Source organism: Notechis scutatus, chromosome 3, assembly GCF_049901735.1.
Source record: "Notechis scutatus isolate UNSWTSFEM ecotype Mainland chromosome 3, rNotScu1.2, whole genome shotgun sequence".
Classification (NCBI taxonomy): Eukaryota; Metazoa; Chordata; class Lepidosauria; order Squamata; family Elapidae; genus Notechis; species Notechis scutatus.
In genome coordinates this window covers 131211259-131235053 of record NC_142011.1, presented here as the reverse complement: position 1 = coordinate 131235053, position 23795 = coordinate 131211259, and the positions used below count along the sequence as shown (strand labels likewise).

General features: G+C 34.9%; 1 protein-coding gene across 2 annotated transcripts in view; it reads left to right on the top strand.

Moving 5' to 3' along the window:
* The window catches only part of CDH10 (cadherin 10), a 153594-nt gene extending 136760 nt beyond the window's left edge, over positions 1-16834 (top strand). The window contains exons 8-12 of one of the 2 annotated variants that reach the window (XM_087961176.1): positions 3003-3139; positions 4871-4992; positions 8929-9037; positions 11338-11589; positions 15361-16834. In XM_087961176.1, coding sequence (XP_087817302.1) covers positions 3003-3139; positions 4871-4992; positions 8929-9037; positions 11338-11589; positions 15361-15848 — 1108 coding nt within the window. In that variant the 3' untranslated portion in view covers positions 15849-16834. Of the gene's footprint in view, positions 1-3002; positions 3140-4870; positions 4993-8928; positions 9038-11337; positions 11590-15354 lie in introns of both variants that reach the window. The other variant, XM_026673412.2, reaches the window with a different exon arrangement.
* Positions 16835-23795: the final 6961 nt, after the last annotated feature.

Sequence of the window (23795 nt, the reverse complement as noted above, 5' to 3'; positions counted from 1 at the left end):
GCCCTTCATATAAATGTTCCAAATTCCCATGAGGATGTCCTTTCATAATCTAAAGATCAAAACAACCATTATTGGAGATGGGAAAAAGAACTGTCCATTTAGTTTGTTACATCTTCTATTGAAAAAAGGGAGATTGGAACTTCTGATTGAACTTCCCCGATAATGGATCACTGACCATGATTGTCCATGGCTTTGGTCTGTGCTTCCTCATCGGAGACCCCCGATCGTCCAGATCTGGGGCAGAAGCCATCTCGTATGGGTGGTGGAGGAAGGGGAGACTGCCAGCAGGGTAGAGGGGAGCCGCATATCCCCTCCCTGGCTTGGCAAGCATTCCCTCCTGAAGACATCTGAAGCAGTGGTCTATAATGGCCACCCTGAAGGGGAAGAGTCAGCTGGAATAAGATTGTGCAGGAGGAGCAGTGAAAAAGAGGACAGCATAGAAACCAGGAGAATTTTTGCAATAAGAAATGTGTCTAGAAAATAGTGGAATCTAGATTATCAAAAGGGGAGAAACAGACTGATATTATTTTGTTATTGCTGTGATTGGTTTTTTTTTATATGAAATTAAGAGGGATAACCAAAATAAAGATATTAATAGTATTAAATGAATTATTAAGCAATAACATAAGAAAAGATAAAATTTGTCTAGAAAACAGTGGTATATAGAGTATTAAGATGGGAAGTGGGGACTGATATTGTTTTACTATTTTAGTGACTGTTTGCTTTTTTATGTTATGAAATTAAGAGAGGTAACTAGAATAAAGATATTAATAATATTAAATGAATTAATATGCTGTGGTAAACAGAACAGGAGTAATGTTAAATATTAATATTTAACATTATTATTATAGTTCTTATGAAATGATGGGATTAATTATGTCTTTTTTATCTATAATTTTATTAATCTAGATATATATTTTTAGGTAATGAGAAAGGGAACTTGCAGACCCAGGTTTAAAAGAGATATACATAATGTAGTAACTATTAGAAAGTTATTATTGTGTCTTTTTTTCCTTTTTTTAAAGTGTTAATTCAAAATTAAAATATGGGAATCTTAGGCAGGATTAATTATGTGATATGTTTAACCACAGGGATGGGACCTTGAAATTGGAAATAATAGGGGTGTTGCATTTGCTGTTGTTACCTTTTTTATGTTGGAAATGGGTGAATTTTTGTAATGATGAATTAAATATAGATGAGTAAATTGCAGACCTGACAGAATAAGAAGATAAAATATAATGAATATGAAGATATATATGATGTATGAAGGACTTAAAGAAATAGATTAAGCAATCTATTGGAAAAATTATAAAATAAGATGGGAAAAGTTTGATGATTAAAATTAAAGAAAATATATAAAGTAAGATTAAGATAAGTTATCAAATGTGAAAGATGAATAGGAAATGAAAGTCAAATTTGTAATGGAAATGTGTTAACCTGGAATCATACTGTTCACTGAAAAAAGCTTTTTTTTCCTAATATGTGAAAATTGAATAAAACTTTTGCAAAAAAGGGGAGATTAAATAAAAATAAGCAACATAGTTTAAGAACAATATGTTTAGATACTTCTGCATACTTCACAACTGCCAGAGATTTAAACATTTATTTTGTCAGGAAATATCTGAAAATACTAGTGTCAGTTCCCGTGCATTTTTCTGTATAATCTTGGAGCAGATTCTTAGAACTATTGTAAGATTTAAACTTTTACAAAATACACTGTAGGTGAAGAATGAACTAGAAAGAGTGATCATACTGAAAGGCAAAGCTCCTATGCATTTTAGGCAATTTGCAATGATAATAGGTGTGTTTCAGAGTAGGAACCATAGGGTTTAATTAGATCTTTCTAATTATTATATTTTTTTTAACCAACAGAGGTAATATGACTAATAAAGGTAAATTACTGTATTTATCAGAGGGGAGCAAAAGTTGCTATTTGGCAATTAAATTACAATAAGTGATTATTATGCTTCCTGTCAAAACTGTCTTTTTAGTGGAATAGAACAGCACTTGATGCAACAAAACTGTTCTTATAAAAAGGAGAGATTAAATATAAGCTCTATGGAACAATAATTATATATATTTAGGTTAGCACCATGTATCTTTTCAACATTAGCAAACCATGTAGAAATTACCTTTTATGCTGATATAGTTCATTGCTACCTTATGTTTCACATTTAAGAGGCATTGAAAAGGCTGCCTGCATGCTATTGCTGATATGAATATTCTCTATGTGTTACTGGAAGTGTAGTAAAGAAATGTATAAAAGAGAAAGTTCTCAGTAGAAAAGGCACATGGTCTATAGCACTTCAGGTCATACAAAATCAAGTTTTAAGTTTTGCTCCATCTGCCAGCATCACAGTTGCCTTAACCGTACTGTCTATGAAATGGAGCAATGCAAAATCCATAGCATTGTGACCATCTATTGAATGCCACTAATTATGATAACATCAGGAAGATTTTTGGTGTGGTGCAAACGTGTCCTTGCTGTCACATCTAGTTCCAACCATTGCAGCTTAAACTTTATGGATGTTAGATTGGATACAAACATCTTCATATTCAGTCTGATTGACCTAACTGTCAGTTCTAAATATGTTTAAGTCTAGAAATGCCAGTTATCTTTGATTATTGTCAGAAACTGTAATATTGTCGCTGTTCTAATTATTGCATCTTGAGTTAAACAACTTCATGAACTGTTGCTTTCTTAAGATCTCAGTATTTGACAGGAAGGCAACATATGGGGGCAGGTGTTGTTGAAATCATCAAGATGGTCAACATTGTGCCATGATTTAAGCATATTGAACATGGATGCATTGTTGCCACTCATATAAATGATACAAGATTTGCATCTCACATTATCTAGCGCTTGCTGGTTTTAATGCTTCAAAAAAGCTGCTGACAACTATGTCACTACTCTCAATTAGAATAACTTGCAGTCACAAGATGATATGTGGTATATAGGTACATCTCAACATAAAGCTCTTTTTCTTTCTACCAATCATTAGGTTTGCTTTGGATCGTCACACTGATCTTGATAGAATTTTCAACATACATTCAGGAAATGGATCAATCTATACTTCTAAAATGCTTGACCGAGAAATATCAGTGTGGCACAACCTTAGTGTAATAGCATCAGAAATCAGTAAGTTCATTATCATTGGTGTATGCATTTTATTTATTGTGTCTAGTGAAATATATCTTAGCTATGCAATAGAGGTAGACCTCGACTTACAAGCACAATTGAGCCCAACATTTATACTGCTAAGCAAAACATGTGCTAAGTGAATTGTTCCCCTGTTTTACAACCTTTCTGGCCACAGTTGTTAAGTAAATCACCACACTTTTTAAAATTAGTACCACGGTTGTTAAATGAATCTGGCTTGCCCCTTGATTTTGCTTGTCAGAAGATCACAAAAGGAGACATTGTAAACGTGATAAATTTAAGTCAGTTGCCAAGCATCCAGATGTAAATCATGTGACCACGGGGATGCTACCATGGACATACGTGTGAAAAATGGTCATAAGTCACTTTTTTCAGTGCCATTATAACTTCAAATGGTCAGTATGTGAACTGTTGTAAGTAGAGGGTCACCTGTACAATTTTGTAGTCCTCCAGAAAAAAAAAAAGGGTGTGATAGTCTAGCCTTCCCTAATTCAGCACAATTCAAATATGTGAGTTGTGAATTCAACACACACTTCCCTAGATAGCCATGTAGCTATGATATTATACAAAAACAAGAAAAGCTATTAGAAAATAAGTTTTCTTTTCTTTTGGAAATGTTAACTTCTGAATCATCTCCATTTGTATTCCCACAATGGCAGGGCTGCAATTTATATTAGGAAGGGGTTTTATTCAGCGCTATACATAGTAGTAAGGAGAATTTCACCACGCTGTTGAGTATATAGTGTTTCTTTAGCAAAATGGTTATTTTGCAGGGTGTGAAATCATTAGTAATTTTTCCTGTATTTAAGGCTATTTTGATATGTGATATCAAAGGTTATGCTGATTGGTGATGCAGAGAGGAATTTGGAAACTAGCAAGTTTGGATAGGCTGAAAAGGAAAATTAAACAAGAATATCAAAATGGTTATTTTGCAGGGTGTGAAATCATTAGTAATTTTCCCCCTATTTAAGGCTATTTTGATATGTGATATCAAAGGTTATGCTGATTGGTGATGCAGAGAGGAATTTGGAAACTAGCAAGTTTGGATAGGCTGAAAAGGAAAATTAAACAAGAATATAGTTGTGTTCTTATCCAATTGCTCTGTACTTTATTGGAGCTAATTAAAAATAATATCCTAATTAGATATGTCCTGGAATAACTCATAATAATGTCATTCTAAGACATCTGTACTATGAAATATAGTTTTCCTTGAAACTGGAAGAAGGAAATTGTTCTTTATGCTTCTTCCCATCTTTCCAAGTCTCAAAATAAACTGTTTCTTTCTAATGTGTGATGCTTCTTTGCTTGACCCAAAATAGGGGGACTAAGATGCTTCTTGCTCTGTTTGAAACTTCCAGAAACTTGAAGATAGTAGATTTGAGCCCTATCCATTCATTTGAGATTGATACCACTTTGGCCATCAAAGTTGAAAAAAAAGTGATCTCTGGTGATTAAACTGTTGTCCACCACTATTTTACATTTGTTATTTATTTGAAAGGGCATAGAAAATAAGCAATAAGCTTGGTGCCGTCTGTCCATAACAGAACACAAACTGAGTGCAAAGAGATTATCAGAAATGCCTTCCGACTGAAAATGTGTTTATCCTTTAAAGAAATCTTTAAAGTAAAATGCATTATATTTGTGGATATCCTGGTTCAGGACTGCAAATCAATTTTTAAACAAAATTGCCTATTTCCCCTTCTTTGACAGACAATCCCAAAGAGATGACCCGTGTTACTGTGTACGTACGAATATTGGATGTGAATGACAATGCACCACAATTTGCTGTATTCTATGACACTTTTGTGTGTGAAAATGCAAGAGCAGGACAAGTAAGTCAATTATACACATGCATTAAACTTTCTAGTATTGTTTTAGGAACAGGAAAAAATAAAAGATTTCATCTAACAATAATTTGGAAATGCAACATGAAAATGGAAAAATGGCTATCAATAAATCAGAATCCAGTTTGGTACAGATGTGCTTTCTAAGTAATGCCAACACTACCTTTTTGTACCTTCACCAAATACTTTATGTTCTTCAAACTTTTTCCCCCTCAACTCCTTTTTGTTTTGTTCTTTTCTCCCATAAATAAAATAATTTTGTATGGTATCTTTGTGGAAGAAAAGTATGCTATAAACTATTTCTTGTAATCAGTTTGTTTGTGTGTGAGCATTTGTGCATGTGTGTATGATTTTCTTTCATTACACAGCTCAGTCTTTCAGTTGATATGGATAAAAACATCACTGACAGCATTTCCTTCTGCAAATGCTATTTTTATCTCAGTCAGCTTGCTGTTGACAAATGTCACGAAAGAATAAAAAGTTGTTAGTTTCAAAAAAGAGAGAGAGAGAGAGAGAGAGAACATATGGTTTCCTTTGCCCACAGAAGGATGTCCAAAACACCAATAAAGGATAGTTTTGATATAATTGAGATAAGCAAAGCACTGAGCATTAAGGCCCAGTGAAACTCAAAATCCTGTCAGAAATTTCCTTTTGAGACAAGGGAAAACCAGTTGTTTTAAGGGTGAAAACTGTCCCTTTCCCTTAATTCCAATGTGTGAGAGAAGTTATGAGAACAAAGCAACTTGATTCTGAGTGAACAAATGACAAGAGGAAAGAAGAAACCAAATAATCACCATCCTACTTTCATGTTATTTTTGTAGAAAAAAATAGGAATCAAAAGCTGGGCTCATTAAGGGAGCAGATTTGGGGTGCCCTCTCCATCCTCCAAATCAGACCATGAGTACTTACTAGTCGAGCTTTACTATAAGAATTGGGAATCTGGCTTATGGAAGTGCTGTTGATATTGATAATTGTTAGGGGACTGGAGGCTAAAACATATGAAGAACAGTTTCAGGAGATAGGCATGTCTAATCTAGTGAAAAGAAAGATTAGGGGTGACACAATAGCAGTGTTCCAATATTTGAAAGGCTGCCACAAAGAAGAGGGGTCAGCTTATTTTCCAAAGCACCAAAAGGCAAAAAAATAATAATGGATGGATGGATGGAAACTAACCAAGGAGAAAAGCAACCTATAACTAAGGAGAAATGTCCTAACAGTGACCATAACAATTAACTAGTGGAACAGCTTTCCTTCAGAAGTTGTAGGTACTCCATCACTGGAAGTTTTTAAGAAGAGACTAGACAGCCACTTTTCTGGAATGATATAGGGTCTCCTGGTTGAGGAGGAGATTAGACTAGAAGACATGCAAGGTCCCTTCCAGCTCTGTTATTTCATTATTCTTCTCTGCTTTCATAAAATTAAGAAGCACAATTGAATGTGATTGTTGCTCAGCAATTCTTGGCTCAGGAAAGTGGAGAAGAAAAGGTCAAGGGGTAGGTTTTGGCAGGTTTTTTTTTAAAAGTAGACATTGTATCAATGTAGACATTAGGGATATTTCCAGAGAATGTCTCCCTTGAATTACCTGGAACATTATAAAAAGAACACATTGTGAAGCTACTGCAGCTAGTCAAAGTAAAGAAATCAGATTTTTTTTTTTTTTGTATATGGTACCCAGAGTTATATTAAACAAATAATTTACCATCTTATATAGACAAATTTGTTACTTGATTGATGAAATAAATGCAGTGGTGTGTTAAACTAATTTTATAGTCTTTTTCCATGATTTTTGCCTGTTTTAACCTGCAATAAGATTGTGTTTTATTAAACAGAGAAAAACATACCTTTTGCCTTACTGAGTAATATAAAAACCAGTACATTTAACTCCTCAGAGAAAGTTGACAGAGAATATCAAAAACTCATGGATATGTGCAGCAAATTGAATGGAAATATAGAGAGACAGAGATTTTTTTTTAAAGGGGAAAAAAGAGCAATCACTCACAGCCCAATTTCTTTGAAAGACTTGCTGCTCAAATATTGAGAGAGAAATGCAAAAGGCAGCATTTCCATTTAAATGCTAATGGTATATTACAAATTAATAGAAGAAATCATGTTTTTTCTTTAAAAAAGATTTTTAATCTCTGAATGTTCATGGTTTTCAAAGCATTGCAAACCACCTGGATTTTGCTGTGCAAAAATAGAAAATATAGAAATAGAAACACATTTTATACATCTTTCAGAATAAGCAAAAGGCAATAAAATATACCTCAGTGCAAGAACAGCAATAAAAACAAATCCAAGTGCAAGTACATTAGTAGGCATAAGTAACTCCCTTGCATATTGATTTCTCACCTATTGCCTTTTCTATGTACCTTTGTCTTGCACAGAGGTAACCCAGGCATGAGAAATAGCTGGGCTTTGGAATTATACCTTGTGACCCAAAGAAATAGATTATGAGTTAAAGTTTCCTGCCAGAACAATTAGTCAATGCAACAGTTTGCCTTGAAGGGCAGTATGTGCTCCATCCCTAGAGTTTTTAAAGAAGTGATTGGACAGCCATTGGTCTGAAATGGTGCAGAATCTCCTGCTTGAGCAGGGAATTGGATTAGGAGACTTTAAAGATACCTTCCAGCTCTGCTACTCTCATATTTTATTGGAATAGGATTGACAAACAAGATGAACTTGACTGTTTTCACACTGTTTCCCTTTTCTTCTTTCATGCCTCTGATGCCTGTGTTTTGTATTGTGACAGCCTAAAATTAAAACAGGAACTGTAACCCAAATATCTCAGTTTTGCTGGTATGGTTTGATGAAACCAGAAAATTATCATGTTTTATGTGCAGGCTTATTAAAGGATTGATGTGGAATCAGAGGTTTGTAATGTTATGCAATAGTTTAATGTTGGGTGTCTCAATATAATGCGAGCAAACATAGTTGTGCCCACTAGCATTGTTGTACCAGGTGTACATATATGTGATTGTCAATACCACTACTGCAACCATTTTGCAATTTATCCAAGGTGTCACCACCCAAAAATATTAAGGAACCTAGTTCACAGTAATATCAAATTGGGCCACCAGTAGAATATTTGGTAGCCATGATATTCTGTGTATCTCCGGATTTCTTAAGTAACTTGCTTGGCAACAAGGAACCAAAGCGTAAAATTTATATTTGTTGAGATCTGCATAAAGTTATTTCATTGTTCAAACAAAAGAGAAGGAGGAAATGGATGGGTGGATGGATGGATGGATGGAATTAAACTATATTACACTAAATTAACATTACAGTGTAAAATCATCATTAAGTTTTTGTATGAAACAGATAATTAAACAAGAGGTGGAAATCTTGAAAAAATATAGACATGAATGACTAAAAAGCAACAATCATCCTGTATTACACAAAACTACTTTGCTTCTTCCCGTTCATCTATATGTGTTCTAAGGGGAAGGGAGAAATTAAAGCATGGTATGCTTTTCTCTCCATTTGGATTTAGACTTGTGCACCAAAGGGCTTAATACTGAGATTGGTTGCTTTAAGGATTAGAAGCCCAGCTGAAAACTGTGGAAAGTCAAGTCTCCTGTTGCCTATCCCAGCTTAAGAAAATCAGCCAATGTGCCTAATATATAACTGATTTTGTTATATTCTGTGAAGACATTGCGTGCCATTATACCAACACATTTTTATTTTATTAAATTATTTCAACAAAATTATTAAATTGTTTCAATAAAATTATTAAATTGTTTCAATAAAATTATTAAATTGTTTCAATAAAATTATTAAATTGTTTCAATAAAATTATTAAATTAATAATAAAATAAAAGATATCTTATTAATATCTTTTGTAATTCTTTTTTTTTTATTATTTTTAAAACAATCAGTCATGTATGTTGCAAACTGCACTTCCTTTTTCTTTATTCTTCCCTGCAGCTAATACAGACCATTAGTGCTGTTGATAAAGATGATCCCCTTGGAGGACAAAAGTTTTTTTTCAGCTTAGCTGCTGTTAATCCAAATTTCACCGTCCAAGACAATGAAGGTATAATGCGTACACAACAGGGATGATTAATTCTCATACTCATTTCTACAGTGTTTCCTTTTATTGTACTTAGCAGATAAATGTTCTCTGATTCAGGGAATTGGAATAGATTTTTTTTAAAAAAAAATCATTGGTGAAATAAAAAAAAGAACATATGATGAAATACAATACAGTCTTCATAATATAATCAGAAAATAATATACAACATGGAAATTAAATGAGTAAAGGTATTAAGATAGAATATCTTCGACATATTATTAAATCTAGTTTAATGACCAATTTGTTGTGCATCTTCTCAGTTTGGTACAATATGTTATTTCAATACAGCAATATTTAGATAATAAATTCTTAATATGTTATCATTTAGGTCCTTGATTGGATATAGCCAAGAGAAAAAAAGTGGATATTCTACCAATAGTAATTACAATTTTGTATATTGATGTTAAAATGATATAATTATTTGACTTTTTCTTCAAAATTAAATATAACTTTGGAAATGAAATGAATGTTTCTTTTGTAGAAACAAGCTACTTAGATTAATTAGAACTGTAGGGAAAAAATAATAGAATATAACTGCTTTCCTTGTAGAGGGCCCCAGATTCAAAAGGTTTTATACAAATAAGTTCTACTTAATCAGTATATGACAATTGATGGTTTTAAATATGTATTTCAGACCAGGATCTGGTATGGCTGTTACATTGCAAATTTTTAAGAAACTAGAGATCTAGCTTACCTGCAATCAGGGATGGGATTCTACCAGTTCGCACCTATTCACTAGAAATGGTTGTTAACATTCTTAGCAGTTCAGAGAACCGGTTGTTAGAATAAATTACTGGCCTAATCCTGTAAGGAAGGCAGGAAGGAAACATTCTGGTGTTCCTTACAGAGACTGCCTCTCTGTTAACCCTTATTTCATTTTTGGGAGGACTAGACTTCCTGTCTCAGGAACTTCTCTGGAGTTATTTTTCCCTCCTTTGCTGGTACTTTGCTTGTGTGGAGTGACCATTCAAAGTTACAATGGCACTGAAAAAAGTGACTTATGACCATTTTTCACACTTACGACTGTTGCAGCATCCCCACAGTCATGAAAGGCCAGGCGAGGTGATGCATGCCTCGATGTGAGTGATATTGAGTTGGCCACGCCCAGCCAATAACATGACCATCAAGCCATGTCCACCCAGTCACATGACCACCAAAGCACACCCACCAACTAAGCCATGCCCACAGACCCAGTTGTTAAAAAATTTGAATCCCACCGCTGCCTGCAATGGTCCAGGAAATTGCACTATAGACTCTGAGAGTTCAATTAAAGAGGCATTTTGCTTTCTAGTGTGCTGCCTTCTACCACATTACCTTATAACTTAATTCTCAAACAAAAGTTGCAAATTTATCACTGAGAAGCCAAGCATATACATTCAGTGAAAAGGAGGGGAAAGAATACCTTTGAAGGGGAGAGGTAGCATTATTACTTAGTGCCATATTAAGAAAACAATAGCATCCAGAATAGCTTTTGCATAATTATAGAAAGGAGCTAATATCCCCTCAAAAGATTTAGTCATACAAAAAGTACCGGAATGCGCCAAAATGAATAAGCTCACATTGGAAATGAAAGGCAAGGAGGATTCCGAATATTATGCAATATGGGATAAATGGTATGAGTGGTTAAAAACAGATACAAAGATTAAAAAGAAGGATTAAGGTAAATAAAGCCAGAGACCTATAATATATATATATATATATATATATATATATATATATATATATATATATATATATATATATATATATATATATATATATATATATATGGATCTTTGTTAGGGTTTCTCGCGTAAGATTCAAAGTATCTAGGCAACGTTTGGCGAGGATGCTAGATACTTTGAATGAGAACCAATAACAAAGATCCACATAAAATATGAGAACCTCAGAAAACATATATATATATATATATATATATACATACACACACACACACATACATACATACATACATACATATAATAATGTATATAGGATATATGTATTTGTCAATGCCAAAATGTTCTTACGAATATGAGTGAGATTTGTATTTTTGAAAAACATAATAAAAACAATTTTAAAAAAAGAAAAAATAAATAAATTTGCTACTAACATTGGTTTCAATGTGTGAAAAAGGGCAGTGAAGCTGTGTAAGTGTGGCTGTGAATCAAAAGGTACCTGTATAAATTGCTTCCTAGGATCAAACTCTCTATAGTATATGGATTACATTCCTTGGTGGGATTAATTGTAATGTATGTCTTGTATGTGACTTCCTGCTTCAGATAACACAGCCCGGATTTTGACAAGAAGGAATGGCTTTAGCCGACATGAAAAAAGCACATACCTCCTTCCGGTGGTGATATCAGATAATGACTACCCTATCCAGAGTAGCACAGGCACACTCACAATCCGGGTGTGTGCTTGTGACAGTCAGGGAAACATGCAGTCCTGCAATGCTGAAGCTTTGCTCCTCCCAGCGGGCCTTAGTACAGGCGCACTCATTGCCATTCTGCTCTGTATCATCATACTCTTGGGTAAGTTTTGAGGGAATAGTCACATGCTAAATGCAATACTACCAAATGCTAGATACTACCAAGCTGCATTGGGTGCAACCCTTGCAAAGATAGCATTTTTGACCCTCCTTGCAACCAGTCAGAAATTAAGCTCTTTGTAGCTTCTATAATTTGAGAGTCAACCTTGGATTATAAAGGAGTTGGATAACAAGTCATACAGAGGCAGACCATGTAAGCCTAGTTCAATTTGTAAAATACTGCATTGAAACCCATTACAAACCACAGAGAAAGCATGAAATATTGCTACCAGGTATGCCCCAAATGGGAAGATATTAGATTTGAAGACAGAGCATTCAAAATGTTTCCTTGGAACAATATTGAGTTGGCTGCATTGTTATGGAACATAACAAAATTATAAACAGCTTGAGTGTTTTGCCTTTCATTAAAACAAAACTTGAAACATTTACAATGTTCTTTCCATAGGAAATATTGTAAAAATTGGTATGAGCCCTTTGATATGTTCCCTTTTACAGCTTACCAAAAGTAACTGGCATAGCCATATATAATGGCTGCCATTTGTCATCAAAATTGCAGGAAAGATTAAAGAAAACTCTTGAATAACAGGTCAAACTAATCCCCTTTCAATCAACACCAGAGGAGCAGGAGACTACAAGACCTCCAAGGTCACTTCCAACTCTGTTATTCTGATGGGAAGTTTAGAATATGCACAGTCCCAAATATGTTGGAGATTACCATCTCATGCCAGAATGTAGACCGGTCTGCTGGTACTACTGCAGGTAGCATGTCCACCTAGCCTTCCCTTCTGGATGGCCCCTAACTTCCTCTCCTCTGAATGTTATTCCTTCTGCCCATTACAGCAGTGCACTTAATGTCACAGTTGCCTTGTGTTCCAGTGAGCTGTATTCAGCATAAAAGGTAGCATCTTTGATCCCCCATTCCTCTTAGTGCACAATGACAAAAAAGTAAAATATGTAAACTCCACCTTTACATATCCAAATATCTTAAATGAAGTGGATGTATGGGTTGGTACCTGATGGTCACAGATATAGCAATATTTCTTCCAGAATGACAGAAATATAGTACCAACTAGCTGCTGAAAGTAGCCAAAAATTGTCCTAATCCTAACTAGCTAATAGTATCACAGCCTTGAAATTGAAGACCTGCTTGTCCAAAGCCATAATTTTCATAACAGTTAGTGTGAACGTGATTGCTTTGATGTAACCTGCTGTTTATTTCTTCATGGCTGCTTCATTGTAATGGCATCTTGCTCTGTTTAAGACCAGGAACCTTATCTCTAGGCTACAGATTGTTGCCACAGTGGAAAAGATACTTGTTTGGATGCCTAATAAGATCTTTAAGCATCCTAGAGACCAAAAGATGTTTACTGCATTCATCCAGCTGGACCATATTTTTTCTAACAAATAACAGGAAGCATAGCATGGGTTTTCAAGATTAAGCTTGTGGTATATTTATCACCAATACACATTAAACCTAATTAAAGAAATTGTGTCTCCCAAATGATAGACAGGTGTGATTTGTAGGGATCAAGCAGGGAACGTCCTTTGAAACACATACCCAGAAAAAAAAGTCCAGGTTAAAATCAAAGACATGACCACTCTTTTCTCTGACACTCTTTTTTTAAAACAGTGTAAAGCTGGACAGAAGAAATAACACAGCTTAACTGCTATGAGAATGTGGGAAATAGAGTATTTCAAAAGCAGACAGTCATATATCCACCAGTTTTAGGACAAGCAGCAGTAGTAGCAATCCAGGGAGTCACAGAATCCCGTAATAAGTGCTTTGTTGCAATCCAGATTTTCCTCTCCAGGTGTCCCACTAGCAACAAACAGATCCAGACTAGTTCTCAATATGCCATCTGTTGCTTATATGCCTACTGCATTATTCCAACATTCAGTTCCAGATTATCCAACCTGGGCTAAAACAAACATTTATATGACCCAAGTAGAAAACTCAAAAAACGATGCTCCCTTTTGCTAGAAAGATAGTCTTAACAATCTTCTTTCATACTTTGAAGAAAACACTCAAAACAAAATTGTCAAAATTGCTAAAATAGAGAACACTCAAGTCATTTTGCACATCCCTAGTTATATTATCACAGTAACTCAAAGTGTGTATATTTCTATCACCACTGTGGCCTTGGAATTTCAGTCCAAACATATACATATATACATATAAATATACATATATGTGTCTGTCTGTCTATCTATCTATCTATCTATCTATCTATCTATCTATCTATCTATCTATCTATCTATCTATCTATCTATCTATCATTGAAAATCCATTAGATGTATATTGATTATATTGACTGCAAATACATAGTTTTCTTAGTAATTCTTTCCTCAAAAGAAACAGCTTTTTCTTCACCCTTCAAATCTGAACAAAATTGTATAGGAAAACAGATCAAATCTGATCAAAAGCTTGACACCATATGTTTTGTAAAACAAGAAAGCATTAGTACTGTGTTCTATTGTACTTTAAAATAAGAATTTCTGGGTGGCTTCTTTTAATATTCCCGTAGAGTGCCTGCAGTAGTATAGGATAGAAACAAATAATACAGGGCTTGATAAGTATACAAAAGGGAGGGAGAAAACTGCAGCTCTTAATGAAATGTTTGTCCCTTTTTTTCGCTATGGTATATTTATAGTAGCTTAAAAACAAGAAAAAATGGGAAGGGGTATTCAGTTTTCAATTTGTACATAATTGATTTCTTTTATGTTGTTTTTTTTCAAAAACAAGATTCGTTTAGCTGATGGTTGATAGATTAATCAGCAGCTGCTTGACCATGAATCCGTCGTTCCACGTTCAGGTGCAAGAATATATAATTATTGCTTGAAACAAGGATAGAAGTTGACAATTAACTTCCTATTCTTTTTCTGTGTTTCTATAGCAGCCTCCTCAATCTAATGCCCTCTAGTTATATTGGAATTACAACTCCCCAAATTATCAACAAAACACTAAAGCAAAGCAGAAATGTTGGTCTGCTTCAGCAGAGATTTTTACATTTCTTCCTCGGTTCATTCCACAAGTCAAGAATCAGAATAATTAGATTTATCCAAAAAGAATATAGCAAAACAGTCTTATATTAAACATTTCGGATAGAGAGACCATAGGCAAACAGGCCACAATTGATGTCATGTACAAAGTTAATAAAATAACAATGCACCTAATAACCAAATTGTAAAGAAGTGAAGGTTCAGTGGCTTAATGATGCTAGAGATGGTCTCTGTTTCAGCAGTTCGAGTTTTAGCACTGTGGAACAGGGTGAGCACCATCACTTGCCTCAGCTTCTGCCCACCTAGTAGTTTGAAAGCATGTTCTATGCAAGTAGATATAGCTACCACTTCGGTCAGAAGACAAACTGGTGCTTTGTGCAGGCAGTCAGATTCCTGCCCAGCTTTGAATCTTTCTAGTTGCAACACCTCTTTGCAAGCAGGGGAGGTAGGGAGATCCTTGGATGCTGCTGCAGAATAGCTGCTCATGTTCTGGTTCTTCTTTCTCTTATGGTGCACCATGAGAAGTGCACAAACATGTATCTGATAGAGCTGGTAAACAGACAGCCAAACTACTACTCTACAATTGCATTGTAGTCTCCTGGCTAATGTAACAATGCCAGATGATGATGATGATGATGATGATGATGATGATGATGATGATGATGATGATGATGATAAACTAAGTTGTATACTTGTGTCTATAACGAAATGTGATTTTTAGTTAATTCATGTTTTCCTTTCTTCCAAGTTATAGTGGTGTTGTTTGCTGCTCTAAAGAGGCAGCGCAAGAAAGAGCCTCTGATCCTTTCTAAAGAAGACATCAGAGACAATATTGTGAGTTATAATGATGAAGGGGGTGGAGAGGAAGATACCCAGGCTTTTGATATAGGCACTTTGAGAAATCCTGCAGCTATTGAAGATAAGAAACTCCGTCGAGATATTATCCCAGAAACATTATTTATACCACGGAGGACTCCTTCTGCTCCAGATGACACAGATGTTCGTGATTTCATTAACCAAAGGTTGAAGGAGCATGATCATGACCCCTCTGCTCCACCTTATGACTCCCTAGCAACTTATGCCTATGAAGGAAATGATTCTATAGCTGAATCCTTGAGTTCTTTAGAGTCTGGCACCACTGAGGGAGACCAAAACTATGATTACCTCAAGGAATGGGGCCCTCGATTTAATAAGCTTGCTGAGATGTATGGTGGAGGCGAAAGTGATAAAGACACTTCCTAACCTACGGTAGGATATATAGTTCAATTGAGAGGAAGTAACTTTATAGATACCTTTTCCACGTGACAATATTTGATGTTCAGGAGCATTCTCCTACCACTCAGCACAATGTTTCTTTTTCTTCTTCTTTTTTCTTCATTTTTGGTTTTTGAATTGCTCATTAATGTTCTTTATTCTTTTTTGTGAAATGTCACATGGAATATAGTCAGCATTTTATTTCACCCCATTCTGAAAGCCAAAGCAATTGAAATTTGGTGTCATCCATTTTATTAAATAAAGGGATGCACTGTTTGAGCAGGTATATAATCTCTCAAACAGTCATATGAGAGTTGCTTCTGTTAAGTCCATGTTCCTCACTTGCAAGGATGACTTTGAAAAAGACCCAGACTGCGATCTACAAAAAGATCATGCATGCACATTCCACATGCATACCCACATTTTCCTTGGAAATGTGTTTCTTTTTCAGAAACTATGCACAGAAGACCCCCATAAACCGTATTAAGCATTTTCATTCAGAGAGTATGCTCTCTCCCAAAACTACACACATAATGAACAAACTAGACTTTTGTTTTTGTTTTTTGGGAGAAAAAAGCTCCTCTGGAAAATAATTTAGTGTTGTATACCCTGAAAGTTTTTTATAGATACGTTCAGATTTCATTGTTTAAGAACAACAGTTATAATCGGGGGTTTTCTGCTTGTGCAGCTTCCGAAAAATGAACTGGGAAAAAATATTGAAATGGTATGCACAGAGTGTCTGCGCATTTCCTTTTGGATCATAACCCAAAAGAAGTAGGAAGAAAACAGTTGCCCCTATTCTGTACATTAAAAAAAAAATGACCCCTGAAAATGTACACGTGGTGTTAATGTGATATGCAGCTGGTTTAAAAAGAAAAATTTTGTGCAACTTCATTTCATCAGATTCTATCTGCCAATGTTTTATATTTATATTTTTGTATTTATTTTTAAGAAATAAACCAGTTTTATAACGATTATGTTCCCTGATTATTCTGTAAAAGGAAATAACATACTACAAGGTTAAGTAAAGCTCACTGAACATGTAAGCATAGTGAGGCTTTATGCACACATTATGTGGGACTGTTGGACATTTTAAAGGTTTCAAACAATGAATTGTTATGAATGCACTTAAGATTTTATTAACAGTGCAACCCTACTTAACAAAGTTATAACAGAGTTGGAAGGGACATTGGGGGGGGGGGGGGTGTTTCTAAGTCCAACCTTCTCCTCAAGCAGGAAATCCTCCACCATTTCAGCCAAGTGGTTGCCCACTCTGCTCTTAAAAATCTCCAGTGCTGGAGGCAAGTGATTAATTGTTCTAACTTGTAAGGAAATTTCTCCTTAGTTCTAAGTTGATTGTCTCCTTGATTAATCTACAGACATGGCTCTGGCACATTTTCCTGTGCAGTTAGTCATGAAATGCAATAGAACATATTTACTTTGGATATTTATATAAGATTATCCTATAAATTATTGGTCAGACTTTGAGTTATACTGCTTACAGACATATCTGGTGTGTGCATATGCAGCCATTAGCCTATATGCAACATGAGCTAAGCTATAGACCTTGATTAAAATACAGCACACAGCAGGAGGTAAAATGACATGTTGGGCATGCTTTTTAACTGAGTTTTCTGGTGTTAGCTTGCCATGGAAACACAGCAAATATTCTGATGTTCAAAAAGAGAGCCTTTTTGCAGCAAAAAGACCTAGGACACTGTGAAGACTAATACACTTATTTTGACACAAACTTTCATAGTTTATAGTCCACTTCATTAAATTCATGGAATTTTATAAATGAAGATGTCAGAGAGAAATGAAATGTTGAAACATTGTTCTTTCCCTGTTTAAGAGATAAGAGTGCTTCCTCCTCCCATGGCTTTTCACTTAACTGATTTTAAACCAAACTTGCAAATGCTGGAAGAGAAACATTTCCCCAACCCTTTTCATAAAATGGGCTTTTCTAATTTTCTCCTCCTGTAACATTATCCTTCCCTATTCTGGGAAGCCTTTATATTAGCTAAACTTTGCATTACGGCTATCAAGATGCTTGGTAGTAGAATGTGTCTTTACATGGCTTTGTGAGTGCAACTGAGAAATAAAATCCCTTCCATGCTACTCCGTACTTGCTTATATATGGTGCCCTTTACAGACCTTAAGAAAATAATTCAAACCAAGCCATCCTATGAAGGGAGTTTCCTGTCTTCTTGCTATTTCTGCAGCGAATTGATCCAGAGAAATTTCCTTGATTTTATGTGATTATTCTGGAACAAAATAGGAAAAGTTGTGGTGGCCAAGGACTTCACTTAATCCTAGGAAGGTGAAGACTGGGAGTCAAAAAGAGAATCACTACATATAAGTTCATGCGGATAAGACTGTTTTGAGGAGTGGAGGTTGAGAGTTATTTTAACTGTGATAGGTGTATTTTAATGTTTCACACTAGTGTTTTCATGTATCCTTCACCTCAACGTGGCAAGAGAATCTTGTCTACTAACAGCAAGCATGGCATAGAGGGGGCTTCAGGGATGAGAAAAAGAAAACACAAGCACCACATTGAGTTCTGCTTCACAATTTAAAGTCAGTGCATCCTCTCCCAAAAATCTCTAGTGTGACATTTTAATAAAGCAGGGCTGTAGGTTACACAATGGTAGTAATTTGTTCAAATACAGCATTAGTTCAATGCTCCTAGCTGAAAATGAAATCATCAGGGAAGAGGGAAATCATCAGACAAGAGGGAGTGGGTGCATTTGTTTTCTAGTTTTCAGTTTCAGGCCTTGATATATGAATACCTGGATGGGGTCTACAATATCTTCTGCTATATTTGTATAGGGTTTCTTGGTTTGGTTTTGTTTTCCCCAGAAGAATACCATAAACCTGTTCAGCACAGGCTTCTCCCTTCAACACCTATTCAGTGCAAAGTAGTCAACCAAAAATGTTGGAGGCAACTATGTTATCTGGCCTTGGAAAAACTAAAGAGACATTTGATTAAACTCAACTCTTGGCAACTCCATCACTGTCTGTAGTTTTCTTGGTTGTATTCAAGAAAATAGTTTGCCATTGTGAATAGATCAGTGTGGCTTGAGAGAAACATAGGAGTTTTAGGGAGAGCATCAACACATTAGATGCCATGTGCAACATGAGACTATTTTCTATCTCTTGAGGAGAGAATTGTCATCTGAGAAATTGTTGTGATTGGATAAGGCACAATAACATAAGAGGTTAAGAATCAGGTGATTATCTGGCTTGAAAACTAAGCTGTGGACTTCTGATTAGTTAACCAATACGAACAGTGTGAATTTGGCCAAAGGATCTTTTTCTGACTCTCCCAAGTACATTAAGTAATTCCATCTAAGAATATTTAACAAAACTAAATATATAGTTTTAAGACTTAGAGATAGAAGGTTTGCCAACCCTTGTGTCAACAGTCTTGTAATAAAGCTTGATCATTTACTTTGGAAGTGGGAAAAATGTTTATGCCTTTGTGTACAGCAAGCCTCTGTTAGCAGAATAACTTTCTGAAGAGACAAAATTAAACAGTACTTCCTTTAAACAAATATTTTTGTTAGGCTATAGCCCAGAGTATTTTTTTGAGCACAAATATCTTCAGTAATTGTTTTAATCCATCATGGTTGTATCAAAGTCAAAATAAGACATGCTCACTATTTACTTAGGGTCTCAAAGCCTTTCTGACCTGAGTTAAAAGTCAAAGTTATAATCCAGTGTCCATGTTTTATTTTGGTAACATAAATGGATTTTGAACAATTGCACCAACTTGCTTCAGTACAAACCCTATGTGAAAAGTTTAGAACAGGATCAAACTTTGGATTTCATCAAGCTGCTTTACATTTCATCATCATCTCCCATCAACCACAGCCAGCATAGGATCACTGGGAGAGATTATGAGAATTCAAAATATCTGGAGGCACCATGTTGCCTGATTTGGTTAAGACAAATATCATCTAAAGCAGGGGTGTCAAACTCACATTGTCACAGCAGTGTCATGTGATGTATCAGGACTTTTTTTTCCCCTTCAGTAAATGGGGCATGGGCATGGACAGCATGATACGCATGTTGCCCATGAGCTGGAAGTTTGACAGCCCTGACCTAAAAATATTTGCTTGTAGCTCAAAGTGTGCTATTTTGATCTATATATCCAAAAAGTGTTTCATCTTTTTTTTCCAGTTCTTTAATATTGTCAGCACCTAACTTTATTTCTTTGCCTCAAAGTGGGTAAGTATTGACTTTTACATAATAGTTCAATGCCCTCTTTTTTGTGGCAGTCCCTCAAATATTGGAACAGTTGTATTCACTCCCTAGTCCTTCTTTTAATTAAACTAGATATAACCAATCCCTGCAACTGTTCTTCATAAGTTTTAGCCTCCAATCCCCTAACTATCTTTGTTGGTCTTCTCTGTACTCTTTCTAGAGTTTAAACATATTTTGTACATCATGACAACCAAAACTGGATACAGTATTCCAAGTGTGGTCTTACCAAGGCATCATATAGTAATACTAACTCTTCATGTGATCTTGATTCTATCCCTATGCTACAGGACCAAAACATCTTCTGAAATATGGTTACTAGATATATAGCAATATCTAAAGACATATACAATTTATATAACCAAGGGGAATCAAATAATTGCAGATAGAGAACAACAATTAATAGTTTCTAATTAATGTAATGATAAAAATTGGCATTATCAAAGTACAAAAGAAATTTGCAATAAAAAAAAAGTCAAAAGCAAAATAGTGTTAGCTGGGGGTTAATTTTGGTGGTGTTTAACTTGTTATCTGGGATCCCCAATAATCCTGGAAGTCAAATTAATATGAGAAGGAATGTGAGAATATGAAAGGAAACTAGGAAGGGTTTGAAAGGAGTGAGGAAAGTGTACAAAAGGTGGCATTGAAAAAGAAAGACATGGGCTAAAAGCAGCAATAAGAACAGGTATATATGTGAAAAGGATTGTGGTGCCATTCATATCATCTTGCAGGTTTTTTAAATATCCCTGGACAAGGCTATGTCAATGAAGACTCAATCACCCAAGCCAAAAGTGTGTTAAGATTGAATCATGGCAATTGGACCAAACTTTGCTCATCCAAGCAACTTCATCAGTTAGAGCAAAATTCAGTTAGACAGAGTCAAAGAGCTGTTGGAATGTACCAGTTCTTGCCAAAACAACTCCAGGAAGGAGTAAAATTACAGAAAAGGAAAGGAACAAATAAGAGAATGATAACGAAAGAAATAAAAAAGATATTTAAAAAGGATCTTTGTTGTACAGGTTTTTCTGGCCAAGAGATTACTTATTCAGTGTTAAAAAAAAGCATGGACAAAAAATCTTTCTGATAGTCAGAATGAAGAGGTTTAAAAGGATGAACTGAACAGTGAATAGCAAGAATACATGGGATATCTGGTTTCAGCTACTAAATCAAGGGAAGACAACATTGGTGGACCTGAGCCACACTTGCTTTACCATTAAGGAGAAGTTGAGAGCCACAGTGTGGATGGAGCTTTAAGACATATCTCCTTGGTAAATGAAAAGTTTTGAGATACTTGTTTGCTTTATTATGTATTTTCAAAATAAAACAACCAAATTATCTGTCTGTCTATCTATCTATCTATCTATCTATCTATCTATCTATCTATCTATCTATCTATCTATCTATCTATCTATCTATCTAACATCTAAAGTACTTTCATTAATGTTTTCAGGATGGCAAGAGTTTCTGCCATCAGTTTTCAGTAGTTATACACAGGGGGATCCAGACTTACAGAAAAGTGATATAAAGGCCACAGACTGCCATTTTTTGGCTACAGAATAAAACAAAAGTCCCTAAACTCTTCAGCTCATTGATTCCTTTATGAAGTTTCAGATTGGTCAGCAACCCCCAAACATTTATTGTACAAAGTTATCATCAATAAATGAATAAATAAATATGAAAATATTTAATATATACCTTTAAGTAATTATATTATGAATTAATAATAATTAGGTGGCCATACCAAAAAGTCCTAGATTCCACTTAAAAAATCTGCACATTGACAAAATTTCCATCTGTCAATTACAAAAGGCCACACTACTTGGATTTGTACATATATTGTGCCAATACAACGTCTTATGTTCTTGGAAATAATTCAATTCAAATAATGCCAGCTAAAGAACCGACAACTGTGACTTCATACTGTTGTTTATATAATAACAATAATAATAATAATATCCCCTTGGATAGTCTAATCAATCCTTGGGGTTTGATATTGTCCACTTTGGAGAACCCTGGAATAAAAGTCTAGGGAGATTCTCAGTCATACAGGTCATAGTTATTTCAAAGGTGCTTTTTCAAAAGGCAACTGGACTTTCTGGTATTTCTTTGCGGATGTTTTATTTCTCATCCAAGAAGCTTCTTCAGCTCTGACTGGATGGTGGGGAATGGAAGGCTCCACCATACAATCAATGTTGAAGAAGCTTCTTGGATGAGAAGAGAAATGTCTCCACAGAAATAGCAGAAAATCCAGTTGCCTTTTGAAAAAGCACCTGGAATAAAAGGATTAGAATTGAATTTACTAGTCAACCAGCTTCCATTCTGACAATGAATCCCATTATCCTTTTATTGCATATGTTCAAGAAGAGGCTAGGCACCCTTTTTTGAATTTATTGATTTCTACTGATTAAAGAGTTTAGACTAAGCTAATGGACCAAATTTTCTTTTCCAAGTCTAAAATTATTTGAGCAATTCTGAAATCTTTGTTCCAGTCACTCAGAATTTTAACCTAAAACTCAGGACAAATATTAATTGATTATATTTCAATATATTTAGTGTTCTGCCCTCCTCCCACAACTTTCAGTGAAACACCAAACACCAAAGAAACAGAGGGAAAGTTTGGCCTGCTTATGGATTTTGTCTTGACAGAAGACAAAATTTTGTCTTGAGCAGAAGTTTTAGCTCAACTTTTGATAATCAAAGATTGACACAACACATCTCCCCCAAATCTTGCAAAAAAAGAAGATAGAAGGTTCTCTCGGGGTCTGTAAAAGATCAAACAGGCACCTAACCTTTTAGATCAGAGAGTTATGTAGGTAAGAAGGAAATTGGAAGAATGTTTATCATTCTGGGAGAATTGCTTGACCTTCTTGGACCACTCCATCACTTGAGAAACTCATCATTGATTCTTTGATGGATTTAGCATCTGAAGGGAAAATTATTTTAAAAGCCAATTTGATTCTGGTATCTTCTTAGATGACCTGTTACTCTTGGCATATTTAATGTGACATGCACATTGTTCCTAGGTTTATAGCTTCTCTGCTGGAAATATTTTTTAAAAAGTCTCTTTAATCATGACACTGCATATCTTGCTTTAAAAAAATACACACTTGTGGTCCGTCTAAAGGAAAAATTGTAATATACTTGAAGGTAGTGTATAAAAAGCCATAATCTAATTTCAGAAATATAGAAATTGTATTTTTTTTCATGAGGTTCTATATAAACCATGGGATCATGATATGTATAAGGGAGGAGACACGTGAAATGTTTGTTCAGGCTGCTTCTAATTGAGTCTGAGCATCATTCTTCAGGACTTTTGAATTCTCAGGATATGACAGTACTAAATGATGAATAAAGCAAACAGATTCATACAGAAGCAGTTTTAGCCACTCCTTTTTAAACCACAGTTGTTTAGTTCTGTAATTCTTTTTTTTTCCATTTATATTTTTCATGCCTTTCAGTTTAACTGCTCACAAAATTCCTAAGTAGTAAGAACATAAGATGAGCGATAAAAACAATAAAACCATGACAAAGTTCTACTACTGATATGTCTTTTTCCATATTTTATTTTCTTTCATGTGTAATCTCTCCTTCCCCACTCCAATTTGCAAAAATAAGAGCATTTCCCTCACCACCTGGCAATATTAATAATTCTATTGCTGCAGTTGGATTGAA